The sequence below is a fragment of the Microcaecilia unicolor genome, chromosome 8 (assembly GCF_901765095.1).
Source record: "Microcaecilia unicolor chromosome 8, aMicUni1.1, whole genome shotgun sequence".
Classification (NCBI taxonomy): Eukaryota; Metazoa; Chordata; class Amphibia; order Gymnophiona; family Siphonopidae; genus Microcaecilia; species Microcaecilia unicolor.
The window spans coordinates 235,255,461-235,269,758 of record NC_044038.1 but is presented as its reverse complement, the minus strand read 5'-3'; the positions used below and the strand labels follow the sequence as shown (position 1 = coordinate 235,269,758).

The 14,298-nt window shown below is 44.0% G+C and overlaps 1 protein-coding gene across 1 annotated transcript in view; it reads right to left on the bottom strand.

Moving 5' to 3' along the window:
• L3MBTL1 (L3MBTL histone methyl-lysine binding protein 1) overlaps positions 1–14,298 on the bottom strand; it is an 84,363-nt gene that overhangs the window by 46,169 nt on the left and 23,896 nt on the right. The window contains 3 exon segments of the mRNA XM_030212521.1: positions 3,611–3,715; positions 4,458–4,549; positions 13,078–13,174. Coding sequence (XP_030068381.1) covers positions 3,611–3,715; positions 4,458–4,549; positions 13,078–13,174 — 294 coding nt within the window.

The window sequence follows — 14,298 nt, the reverse complement described above, 5'->3', positions numbered from 1 at the left end:
TAGGTATTATTAGGAAAGGAATGGAAAACAAAAATGAGGATGTTATAATGCCTCTGTATCGCTCCATGGTGCGACTGCACCTCGAATATTGTGTTCAATTCTGGTCACCGCATCTCAAAAAAGATATAGTGGAATTAGAAAAGATGCAGAGGGGCGACGAAAATGATAAAGGGGATGGGACGACTTCCCTATGAGGAAAGGCTAAAGCGGCTAGGGCTCTTCAGCTTGGAGAAAAGGCGGCTGAGGGGAGATATGATAGAGGTCTATAAAATAATGAGTGGAGTTGAACGGGTAGATGTGAAGCGTCTGTTCACGCTTTCCAAAAATACTAGGACTAGGGGGCATGCGATGAAGCTACAATGTAGTAAATTTAAAACGAATCAGAGAAAGTTTTCTTCACTCAACATGTAATTAAACTCTGGAATTCGTTGCCAGAGAATGTGGTAAAGGCGGTGAGCTTAGCGGAGTTTAAAAAAGGTTTGGATGGCTTCCTAAAGGAAAAGTCCATAGACCATTATTAAATGAACTTGGGGAAAATCCACTATTTCTGAGATAAGCAGTATAAAATGTTTTGTACATTTTGGGGATCTTGCCGAGTATTTGTGACCTGGATTGGCCACTGTTGGAAACAGGATGCTGGGCTTGATGGACCTTTGGTCTTTCCCAGTATGGCAATACTTATGTACTTATGTAACCAAGATAAACAAAAATACAATGTGACGTAAACTTGAAAACAGTAAACTGAAACCTAATAATAGAACTATCATGAAACAGTATAAAAAATGTTAGCATAATACTAATGATACACGAAATAAGCATGCATTAGAGCATTCAAGTAACATAGATATAATGCACTCCAGCTGATCAATTTCCTACTGCACTAAAGATGAATCTTCAGGTCTTCTTCCTTTTCTATGTTCTATTATCAACACTAGCTTATCCAATCTTCCCTCTAATTGGAGACATGCAGTAGTGAGACCAATTCTAAAGGGTTCTAATCTAGATCAGCTCCAGCCACTTAATTATCATCCCATTTCTAATTTGCCTTTTCCATCTAAACTTCTTGAAAGGGTTGTCCATTCTCAGTTAGTATCACTCTTATTGTTCTTCATCTCTAACAATCCAGTTTCAGGACAGGCCACTCTACAGAGACACTTTTACTGCATCTTCATTAGGATCTGCGATGGGTTATCAAGCAACATAAAACGGCATTTAATTCTTTGAACTTTAGTGCATTTTGATTTGGTTGACCCTAAGATGCTCTTGTGTTGTCTACATTCTCTGGGTATAAAAGATATTGTCCTGCATTGGTTCTCTGTCTGGACCTCATCTTCTAGGTCTTCTCTTTACTCACTGCTGTTTGGGGTTCCTCAGGGTATGATATTGGCTCCCACCCTCTTTAATATCTTTGTCACCCTTACCACGTTGATACATAAATTTGGTTTGAACTGTTATATTTTTGTAGATGTTCAGATTTGTTTTGCATTGCCACCTTAACCCCTGATCTTACAGATTTGAACAAAGCCCTTGACTTGGTTGTGTTATGATTGGGGTCTGAACCCCTCTCAAACTTACCTCTTTCCTGGGGGTCAGCTTCTTAGCTGGCTTCTGTTTCTTTTCTCTTTCCTTTCTGAGCTGGCTCTGTCTCTCTGTGCTGGCAGCTTCCAGCAGCATGGGGTTAATTGTTTCACTTTACTACAGCTGTGTGTTGCCTGAGTTGCTATACCTCTCTTTGGGTGTACTGGCTTCAAGTGTTTCACGGTTTTGCATTGGTGTGGGTTGGGCCTCTCTGGGTCAGTGTGCTTTTGCCTAGGTCTAGGGAGTGTGACATCATCAGGGAGGGCCTTGATAAGGAAGTGGTGTTGTTTCCTTCAGGGCCTTTTGCAACAGTGGTGTTTGCTGTAGGTAGGGTGGTGCAGTGTGCACTTCTGACGTTGTGTCTAGTTTCCCTGCTTGCTTTTGCTAAGGTCCAGGTTAGTGTTAGTGCAGTGTGCACTGGTGTTTGTGTGTTTGGTCCCCCTGCTTTTCCCTCTTGGTTTTGGAAGCATTGCTATGTGTAGAGCTTTGGAAGCTCTGTTGCTGATAGAAGTACTTCAGGGTTTGGTGTTGTTAGGAACACTGCAGAGTTTGCTGTTAGAAGTACTTCTGGGATTGTGCTATTGGGAGCATTGCAGTCTTTGCTGTTGGTGTTTGGTGCTTTAGAAGCACTTTTGGCTTATGTGTTAGCTTCCCTCCTTGTGGCTCCCCTGTCTTCCCTTTTAGTGCTAGGAGCTCTTCTGCTTGCTTGCCAGAGTAGTGCTTAGGAAGCACCTTGTTAGTTGTATTTAGCTTGCTAGAGCAGTGCTTAGGTAGCTGGTTAGTTCTGTGTTTAGCTTATTAGTGTAAAGCTCTGCTTGTAGCTTGGTGCTTAGTAGCACCTGTGTTAGCTTTGTGTTTAGTTCCCTGCTCTGTTAGTTTAGGGCTTAGGAAGTCCCTTTCTTGAGCAGGGCTTAGGAGCTCCTGTTTAGTATAGGGCTTAGGAAGTCCGTTTGTCAGTTTACTGTTAGGAACACTCCTGCTGGTTTAGGGCTTGGGAGCAAGTAGATCAGTTTAGGTTTAGGAGCACTTCTGTTTCCAGTCCTGGTCCCTATGTCATCCGGTATCCAGTAAGTCCTGTCGGCTACTCGAACCCAGGAGCTCAACTTCTGGGGGGCTTAGTAGCTAAGTACAGGTGAAGCTGTTGGACCAGTCCAGTGTGCTCCAGTCCCGTGTTCCGGTCCTGTGTCCTCCAGTCCGGGGGACCAGTCCAGGGTGTTCCAGTCTGGTGTGCTCCAGTCCAGTGTGTTCCGGTCCGGTGTGTGTTCCAGTCCTGTGTCCTCCAGTCCGGGGGATTCCAGTCCATATGTTCCGGTTCGCTGGGCAGTGCCTGCAGTCCCTGCCGGTGTGCTTACCCAGTGTTGGTTGGTGGGTTTTGCCTGCTGCTGTCGCTCCTCGTCAGCAGCCCAAGGGCTCACGTTTGCTCCAGAGCCCGGCCCCGCGGGCTCTGAACCTGAGAACCTGACAGGTTGCTTTCTGGTTGGTTCAGCACGGCAAGAAACTTAATCAGTCTAAATCTAAGGTGACATGGGTTGCTAGATGTTCACTGCGTCCAGATGTACAACCACACAAACTCGATGTTCCTATCCCCTTACTGACTGTGTTACCATTCTGGATGTAAAGTTTGATTCATTGACCTTCACGCCGCAGATTTCTACAGTAGTTAAAACTTCTTACTTTGTGATTCAACAATTGTGTTCAGTGCAGCCTTATTTTTCCCTGCATGACCTGAGAATCTTGACATTTGCTTTGATTCTGAGCAGTGTTAACTATTGCAGCCCTTTGTATTATGGTTTTAGCCGTGCCTTGGTCCATAAATTAGAGCTCAAGCAGAATACAGGTAGGTATGATCATAGCACTCTGATTCTGAAGAACTTTCATTGGCTACCAGTGGCATTTAGGATCCAATTTAAGACATTATTATTTACAGCTAGTATTACAGGTGTTCCAGCCTATTTGTCTGATCTGTTTACCCCTATTCATACTCAGTTTCCCTTCTTCGCTGCCACCAGGAATACAGAAGAAGTTGACTCACCTCTGCCACAGTTAAAACAAAATACATTGAAGGGTGTTGTGGATCGATGCCCTCCAGTTTCATCCCCAGTTTGAAGTTGTTCTTGTTCAGGGTAACGGATTGGTACTTCAAAAATACAAAACAACACACGGTGGGGGTTAGACCTCGGTCATGTAATGTAATCCAATCTCTTGGCAAATCATAATTTGCCATTGAGGTGGCGGTAGGGGCTCCCACGCTAACCGGGCAGTGATTACCGGCGGGTACACTCTGGCGCTACAAAATTATATTGACGGCGCACTAGGGGTGAGGAGTACCACCAGGCTGTTGCGGTAGCCCAGCGGTACTTCCTGTTTAGTGAGCGGTAAGCCCACGTTGGGCTTACAACCGCTTAGTAAAAGGGGCCCTTAGCTGGTTAGAAAACCAAATATCGCCAATAACCACCTAAATTGTAGCTCCACCCAAACTCTGTCCCCGGAATGCCTCTAACCTAGTTGGTTAGGTAATGGCCATATAGCGGTGATATTCAGCGGCACTACCCGGTTAAGTGCTGCTGAATATCTGTGGCTGGCCAGCTCAGTGGGGTTTAACTGGACAGGAGCCTCTTCTGCCCGGAATGTCCATACCATAGTACATTGTGGGACTTGCAGCTCTGCTTCCTTTCTTTTAGATATCAAAAGAAGCAATCAGATTTCAATGGGCGTCATAAATTGAGTGACTTGACACAACTGCATTTAAGGGGGGGGGAGGTTAAAATCAAGATGGAGGGGCAGAACCTGGTGGTGTGGGAAGGAGAAAAGACCTCACAGGAGGGCCTCAGGGATCCTGCCTCTGACAAAAAGAGAATGATGTTAAATGCCATACTCACTTCCCGGAAAAGCTTTAGAGGGGCAGCAATAGACTTCTGCTCCTCAAGATAGGATATCCAGGTCCAGCCTTCCACTTTCTCCTCACCGGGGCCTAAAATGGACACAAATCAGCTTATAAAGCAGCTTAAGGACATAAATAAGCACCTATTCTGAGAAATACAGGACTAATCTTCCTCCTCTTTCACCTGGCACAAAATGAGATCTGTAGACTAGCATAATGACACACATCTGCCTCATGCTGTCTCTCGACTTCTAACTCCTCCCCCCCCCCCCCCATCCTCCTCCTCCCCTCCACAATCACAGAGAGCTGCAAAAGGGTCGTTTAAGGGCTACCTTTGATTGTATATTTGAACAGGTAAGTATTTGGTGAGTTTAGTGCGGTCACTTATCTGTAACGAGGATTCTCCATGGACAGTAGGATAAGTCATTCACATGTGGGTGACGTCATTCGAGGGCTCGTAGACAGGTTAGCTCTCCTAAAGCTCTGAAAGGCTTTTGCAGACTATCCCCATCCGTTTCCTCTCCAGTTTGTTCCCAGCTATAGGCAGGTTCATCCAAGAGGGGAGGCGGGTAGGTTTGTGTAGCTGACTTATCCTGCTGTCTACAGAGAACTTCCATTAAAGGTACGTAATCTCACATCCTCCATGGACAAGCAGGATGAGTCAGCCACACATGGGTGACTCCCAAGCTGAGGGCTGTGAATGGGCATCATTTAGTGGACTGTGTGTTCACCTTTCATAGTCTGCCAAGTATGCTGTGCTAGGATGAAGCTATGTAAAAGTGGCAAGGCTGACCTTCAGAAAGAGGCAGTTATAGGGGGGTCTCATGCGGTGGGGTGGCATGTGCCATAGTGTGCTAGGCTCCTGGTGATACGGTTAGTGCAAGACGACTAGTATGTAGTGTAAACTACAATAAGACGGAGCCACCATGAACTCCTGGAACCTACTGAGGTATCAGGACCTAGGTGTCTCATGCTGTGCAGCTAAGCAACTGCTGAAGGGCAACCGTTGATGCACCTGGTAGGTCTAAGTGTCATGGGATAGGAGGCAATGTTCTACTGTGGATTAGGAATTGGCTACTGGACAGAAAACAGAGGGCAGACCATTTCTCTCAATGGAGGAGGGTGAATAGTGGAGTTCCACAGGGGGTCTGTACTGGGACCGGTACTATTTAACATATTTATAAATGATCTGGAAATTGGAAAGACAAGTGAAGTGAATAAATTTGCAGATGACACAAAAATATTCAGGGTTGTTAAAACACATACGGACTGTGAAAAATTGCAGGAAAACCTTAGGAAATTGGAAAACTGGGCATCCAAATGGCAGATAGAAGACAACACAGAGGAAGCGAGTGGGGAAAGTGGTTGAGGTGGCCTGAACATGCTCAGAAGGGCCTACAAAAGACTTGAGAACTAATGTGTCCATGGTGCCCTTGGATGACTCATCCTGCTTGTCCATGGAGAATTCCTCTCTATATAATTATTATTTTTCCTCTGAGCCTTTAGTTAAACATCGTTAATGTTTGTGTGTTGTGGTCTTAGTTAATTTTTTTTTCCTCTGGGAGTTTAGTTAAAGATTTTTGAATGCCTTGAACTTTGTTAAACTTTATCAGTGCTTCATGGATAGCTCAGGGGGCTTTTCACAGTTTCAGGAGGGAACACACAGCCCTTAATGAAGGTGAGAAGCCTTTAAAACAATCCTTGTGCTACACAGGACTTCAGGAAAGGGAGCTTAGGGGCAAAGTTTAAGGAGACAATTTACAATCAGAGGTTGAGCTGTTGCTCTTATTACTATAAAGACACTACTTGAGGTTGTGTGGTGGCGCTTTTGGTGCACATAAGTTCCTGGAGGAAAGATGAACATGGGGAACGCCACTACTTGTCCCTAGCAGGCCGATGCTCAGAACACCTGCGGTAAGCCAACAGCACAGAAATCATACCGCTGGAACAGCGCAGAAACCTAGCTCGCCAATGCTCAAAGGAAATGATATTCAAATTATATGCACACTATAAAAGCAAAAGCAAGGAGGGAATGTGCTTAGCGCATGTGCAGAAGAGTTTTGCCGTAAGCTCAGCTCGTATGTGAATGTGCCCGGCACTAGAGCTTCTGAGCATTCTGTGCTCACTAATGCGGGTGCTAGTTCAGCGCTAATCGCAGCTACGGCCCACGTTTGGTTCTGAGCATCAGCCCATGGGTTTGGTGGCACGAGACTTGCTGTTGTTTGGGATTGTGCCAGGTACTTGGGACCTAGGATTTTCCACTGTTGAAAGCAGGATACTGGGCCAGATGGACAACCCAGCATGGCTATTCTTATGGTGTTAAGAAAATGTAGGGGGGCAATTTATTAAAGATACATCAGGTACATCAGAAGCAGAAAGCATGTGAGGGAATCCTTGGGACCATTAGATCACAAAGGAGCAAAAGGGGCACTCAGGGAGGACAACATCATAGTGAAGAAACTGAATGAATTCACTGCTTCAGTCATTATGGAAGAAGATATAAGAGATCTGCCTGTACCAGTAGTAAATCACCTGGACCAGATGGCATACATCCAAGGGTACTCAAAGAACTCAAGCATGAAATTGCTGATCTGCTGTTAGTAATATGTAACCTGTCATTAAAATCGTCTGTAGTACCTGAAGACTGGAGGGTGGCCAATGTGACGCCGATTTTTTTAAAGGGTTCTAAGGGTGATCCTAGAAATTATAGATCGGTAAGCCTGATGTCATGCTGGGCAAAATAGTGTAAACTATTATAAAGAATAAATTACAGAACAAGTAAACAAACATGGTTTAATGGGACAGAGTCAGCATGGGTTCAGCCGAGGGAAATCTTGCCTCACCAATTTGCTTCATTTCTTTGAAGGCATGAATAAACATGTGGATAAAGGTGAACCTGTTGATGTAGTGTATCTAGATTTTCAGAAAGTTTTTGATAAAATTCCTCATGAGAGACTCCTGAGAAAATGGGATAGGAGGCAAGGTTCTGGTGTGGATTAGGAATTGGTTATTGGACAGAAAACTGAGGGTAGGATTAAATGGTCATTTCTCTCAATTGAGGAGGGTGCCACAGGGATCTGTATTGAGACTGGTGCTATTTAACATATTTATAAATGATATGGAAATCAGAACGAGTGAGGTGATTAAATTTGCAGATGATACTAAACTATTCAATGCTGTTAAAACATGTGCAGACTGCTTGACCACTTAAACTGTGTCTTGTTTTATAGACCACCAGGTAATTGGAACGAATGCCAATCACACTTCATGGACTTCATATCAAACTCCTGTGAAGCCAACCCCAATATACTAGTACTGGGAGACATCAACCTTCACCTAGAAGACCCAAACTCTACCAACACATGCAAATGCAAGGATTTCCTCCATTTATGGGACCTTAAATGGCCACACATTCAAGCAACCCATGTCAAAGGGCACACACTCGACTTTATCTCACACAAACTGTCCACAGACCAGAACCTAATAATATCAGATATCAAATGGACAAACATACCATGGACAGACTACTACAAACTAAACCTATCCCTACTCTGGTGGAAAAAGGGTTCACACCGTATACAAGAACACACAAACTACAGCACGAGAGGCCAAATAGACTCGGAAACATTCTGGCCACAGATCTACAATAATGAATGGATAGCACAAACGGACTCTACATACCATCTCCCAGATTGGGATAAAAGATGCAAAAACATATTAGACCAAATAGCACCCTTACAAACAAGAAACTCAAGCAGGCATAACTCGATACCATGGTACAACGAAGAACTGAAAACTCTAAAAACACAATCCAGGAAACTTGAACGAGCATGGAAAAAAATAAAATATGCACAAACACTCAACGCATGGAAACAAACTAAAAAAAAATACAAATATGCAAGAAGACAAGCCAAAAGGTTATACTACAAAACCAAAATAGGGCCTTACAAAGACACGAAAAAATTATACCAACTCGTGAACAAACTACTAGACATCACCTTGGTCACCATAACCAACACAGATACCCCATCTGCAGACAAACTTGCCAAATACTTCAATGAAAAAATTGTAAACCTACGCAGCACGCTACCTCAGATCACCACCAACATCGAAAACTTCTTCAAGTGTATGGACTCAATCCTTCATGAATACCCAGCGGACAGACTCTGGACAAGCTTCGACCCCTCACCGCTGAAAGAGTCAACCAAGACTCACTGTAAATTGGATGCCTGCCCCAGCTACCTATTAAAATCCGCACCCCACCGCTTCATAGCAGACCTCACATCCCACTTAAACTACATGCTTCAGCATGGTCTCTTCCCCAAGGAAAACGGCAACATCCTACTCACCCCAAAACCAAAAGACACCAAGAAAAAAAGAGATGATATCACCAACTACCGCCCAGTAGCATCAATCCCAGTCTTAGCCAAACTGATGGAAAGCATGGTAACTAAACAACTTACCGACTACATAAACAAATTCACAATACTACATGAATCACAATCAGGATTTCGCTCCAGCCAGAGCACCGAAACAGTACTAATCACTCTCTTAGCCAAATTCAAACAAGAAATTGAAATAGGCAAAATCGTACTTCTACAATTCGACATATCTAGTGCACAGGGCCGTGCCAATACGGTAAGCAAGGTAAGCGTGGCAGGGGGGCGCCGTCATTTGGGGGGCGCCGCCGCACCATGCTTACCTCCTCGCCCTCCCACTCCCATTGGCCAACTGCCCACGCTATCTTCTCTCCTGCAGCAAATCCCTTTTTCTTTTTTTAATACTTTTAATTTTACCTCCGTCCGGCAGCGCAGCATCAGTGCAGGAGGCGGCGCTCCCGGTCTAGCCTTCCCCTTCGCTCATGTTCCGCCTTCTTCTGACGTCATTTCCTTGACGTCAGAAGAAGGCGGAACATGAGCGAAGGGGAAGGCTAGACACGTCGGGAGCGCCGCCTCCTGCACTGACGCTGCGCTGCCGGGTGGTCACGGAGGTAAAATTAAAAGAAAAAAAAAAAAAAAGGGAATAGTTGCCGGAGAGCAGGGGAGAGAGAGGAGCATGCAAGGGCAGGGTTCATGGAAGGGAGAGAGAGGATTTGCTGGATAGGGTCAGGGATGAATGGAGGGGGCAAGGGACAGATGGGCATGGATTGATGGGAGGGTAGGGCTCAGGGAGAGAAGGGAATTGCTGGATAGGGATGAATGGAGGGGGCAGGGGACAGATGGGCATGGATGGATATGGATTGCAGGGCAGGGCTCAGGGAGAGAGAAACTGCTGGACATAAAGGGGAGGGAAGAGAGATGAAGGAGATGAAATGAGGGAAAAGGAAAAGAGGAGAAAAATTGCACATGGATGAAGAAAATAGGCAGAAGCTGAGGACCAGAAATGAAGAAGAAAGGAGGAAAGGAAAGAAATAAATGAAAAGGAAGCCCTGGAAACGGAGTTAAGAGGACAGATAGCCGCAGAATCAGATACTGGGCCAGCATGATCAGAAAAAGAAAGTCACCAGACAACAAAGGTAGAAAAAAATCATTTTATTTTCATTTTAGCGTTTGGAATATGTCCACTTTGAGAATTTACATCTGCTATCTTATTTTGCAATGTATAGCAATTTGTTTCTAAGAATATTGCTGACAATTCCTGTCAGTGTGGTAAGTGGTGAGCGATCATTTTCACCGGGAGGGGGGGGGGGGGCGCCAACTGATAGTCTGCAGGGGGGTGCCAGAGACCCTTGGCACGGCCCTGCTAGTGCATTCGACATGGTAAACATTAATATACTACTAAGCATCCTAGAATACTTCGGGATTGGTGGAAGTGTACTTAGCTGGATCAAGGGTTTCCTGACTACTAGAACATATCAAGTGAAATCAAATTCGAACATATCATCACCATGGAAAACAGACTGTGGAGTACCTCAAAGATCACCACTATCACCGCTCCTTTTTAACCTAATGATGACCCCATTAGCCAAGTCCTTATCCAATCAAGGCCTTAACCTGTTCATATATGCAAACAATGTCACAATATACATCCCTTACAAAAATGATCTAACAGAAATCACCAAAGAAATCAAACTCAGCTTAAACATCATGAACTCATGGGCGAATGCATTTCAACTAAAACTTAACACAGAAAAAACACACTGTCTCATCCTCTCATCCCAATATAACACATATAAACCCACCAACATAACCACCCCAGTTTGCACCCTTCCTATATTAGCCAGCCTGAAAATTCTCGGAGTCACAATCGACCGAAACCTCACACTAGAGAGCCAAGCGAAAGCTACAACAACAAAGAAAATGTTCCACTCAATGTGGAAAATCGAACGAGTGAAACCTTCTTTCCCCCGAGGGAAATATTTTGCAACTTGGTACAATCTATGGTACTGAGTCACCTTGACTACTGCAATGGAATCTATGCGGGATGCAAAGAACAAATCATAAAGAAACTCCAAACTGCTCAAAACACAGCAGCCAGGCTCATATTTGGAAAAATGAGATCTGAAAGCGCAAAACCTCTACAAGAAAAACTGCACTGGCTCCCAATCAAAGAACGTATTGCATTCAAAATCTGCTCCCTGGTTCATAAAATCATCTACGGCGAAACCCCGGGATACATGACAGACCTCATAGACCTACCAACCAGAAACACATCAAGATCATCATGAACATACCTAAATCTCCACCACCCAAGCTGCAAAGGACTCAAATACAAATCAACCTACTCATTCAGCTTCTCCTATATAAGCACGCAACTATGGAATGCATTATCAAGCGCAGTGAAAACAACATATGACCACCTAAACTTCTGGAAACTACCAAAAACCAACCTGTTCAAAAAGGCATACCCTAATGATCCAACTTAAATGCCTTAACCCTGCAACACAACAAAACCAAAACTTGTATTGGCCATAGCTTAACTCTTCCTCCTTATGGTTCCCCAATGTGTCTGTCACACATGACCTTTACTTTACCACAACCTCACTCTGTATTTGTTCATACCAGTACTGGCGATCGCCTCTAGGTACTATGTAAGCCACATTGAGCCTGCAAATAGGTGGGAAAATGTGGGATACAAATGTAACAAAAGAAAAATAAAAATATTGCAAGAAGACCTTAGGAAATTGGAAGACTGGGTATCCGAATGGCAGATGAAATTTTGTGTGGACAAATGCAAGGTGATGCACATTGGAACAAATAATCTGAATCATAGTTACCTGATGCTAAGGTCTACCTTGGGGGTCAGCACTCAAGAAAAAGATCTAGGTCTCATTGTAGATAATATGCTGAAATCTTCTGCTCAGTATGTGGGGTCAGCCAAAAAAAAACAGAATGCTAGGAATTATTAGGAAAGGAATGGTGAATAAAACCGAAAATACTATAATGCCTTTGTATCACTCCATAGTGAGACTGCACCATGTGTTCAGTTCTGGTTGTCGTATCTCAAAAAAGGTATGGCGGAATTAGAAAAGGTTCAAAGAGAAGTGACTAAAATAATAAAGGGGATGCAACTCCTCTCGTATGAGGAAAGGCTAAAGAGGTTAGGGCTTTTCAGCTTGAAAAAGAGATGGATGATGGGAGATATGATGGAGGTCTATAAAATCCTGAGTGGTGTAGAACAAGTAGAAGTAAATCGATTTTTTTACTCATTCCAAAAGTACAAAGACTAGGGGACACTCGAGGAAGTTACATGGAAATACTTTAAAAACAAATAGGAGGAAATATTTTTTCACTCAACGAATAGTTAAGCTCTGGAACTCTCTGCCGGAGGATGTGGTAACAGGGGTTAACGTATCTGGTTTAAAAAAAAGGTTTGAACAAATTCCTGGAGGAAAATTCCATAGACAGACATGGGGATTGGTAGCATGGAATGTTGCTGTTAATTGGGTTTCTGCCAGGTACTTGTGACCTGGCTTGGCCACTGTAACTGTTTGGAAAACAGGATACTGGGCTAGATGGACCACTGGTCTGACCTAGTATGGCTACAATTTCGGGAATAACATGTATAAAATGTTTGTACGTTTAGGTAGCTTGCCAGGTGCCCTTGACCTGGATTGACTGCTGTCGGGGACAGGATGCTGGGCTCGATGGACCTTTGGTCTTTTCCCAGTATGGCATTACTGATGTACTTATGTACTTACTCTTATGTTCTTAATGCTTAGTAAACAGGGCTCATAAAAGGCAATTCTATAACCTAGATTATCACATTTATACCTATCACCTGTGTAATGTTCAGATTACTGGAACTTAATTGCATTTATGTGCATAGAAGCTAATATGACACTTAAGCACTATCCTGTGAGCGCATATTTGCAAGAGGGTGACACAGGGACAGTGCATGGGTGGTGCCAGCACTGACCCTCCCTCCCGCACATACTCAGTTTTTGCGCAAAAACTGAGCATGCACGTGAGGAGGGTGAGGTTGGTGGGGGGCAGGATCAGCAGTGGCCAAGGTGGAAAAACATTTTGGTTGCTACTGGAGGAGGTCTTCAGGTGGCAGGGATTGGGGGATCTCCACCAACCAAAGGAAAGCTTCTTAAATTTTGAGTGGGCCTAATTCCACCCATGGCTACATCACTGATCCAACCATCTTGCGCCCTGGCCCAGCCCCCTCTCGACTTTCCTCACCGTGCTGACTCATGCTCCACTCCTCACTCTCTGTGTTGCTTACGGTAGCATCACCTCCAGTGGTCTGTCTGTCTTCCTGCTTCTCCTCCTGTGGCATAAAAAGTTCTCAGGATGTTGTATTTAAGATATGCACACGGTAAGTACCCCTTTCCCCTGATATACCAGTGTAACTATCATATGAACAATTTAACTGAAAAACCAAGTCAAAGAAATTCTACCTTAGTGACACATCCATCAAAGTCCTTATATGTGGAAATATCACAAGCTACAAAGTAAGACAGTGTAACGGAATTGGAAAGGATCATAGGGCTGGAACAAAATGGTAGAGGCTGATGGAATAACGTTTCATGGAACTGTGTGAAAAACCAGAATAAAGGTGAGAGGAAGTTGGGGCTGGATTAACTATTAAGCAAATTAGGTGGCTGTCTGAGGTGGCAGCTTCTGGATAGTGGCAAAGAGCAGCTGCAGTCAAAGCAAAAGGATAGATTCTGACAGTCACATAAACTCACAGAACCATCCTATAGGTATGATGGGCAGTTTTCAACTAGCCCATTTACCTCAGTAAATGACTTTTGGAAATTGCTCTCATTACCCAACACATGTATATGCATACAAAGCAAAGTTTAATATTTAAAAGTATAGGGCCCTATATTTATCCATATAGGACCAGATTCTACATATGGCACCGTAAAAATTGGTGCCAAAAAAAATACACCTAGGTGTATTCTATAAACTATGCCTAAAGTTAGGCGTGGTTTAAAGAATACGCCTAGCACCCTTCCACACAACTAAATTTAATGGAGTGGAGGAGTGACCTAGTGGTTAGGGTGGTGGACTTTGGTCCTGAGGAACTGAGTTCAATTCCCACTTCAGGCACAGGCAGCTCCTTGTGACTCTGGGCAAGTCATTTAATCCTCCATTGCCCCATGTAAGCCACATTGAGCCTGCCATGAGTGGGAAAGCACGGGGTACAAATGTAACAAAAAAAACGTAAAACTTGGTGTGAATGCCTGCAACTAAGTTAGATATGGAGCAGGTGTATCCTATATCAGCGCACATAGATTTTAGTAACGCCCGTGACCCGCCCATTCCACACCCCCTTTTTCGGTTCTTCACCTTAGAATTTACATGCAGAACTTTACAGAATACACTTAGCAAGTTCTGTGCATAAATTCTAACCAATGCCAGTTAGTAGCAATTATCGGCACTGAT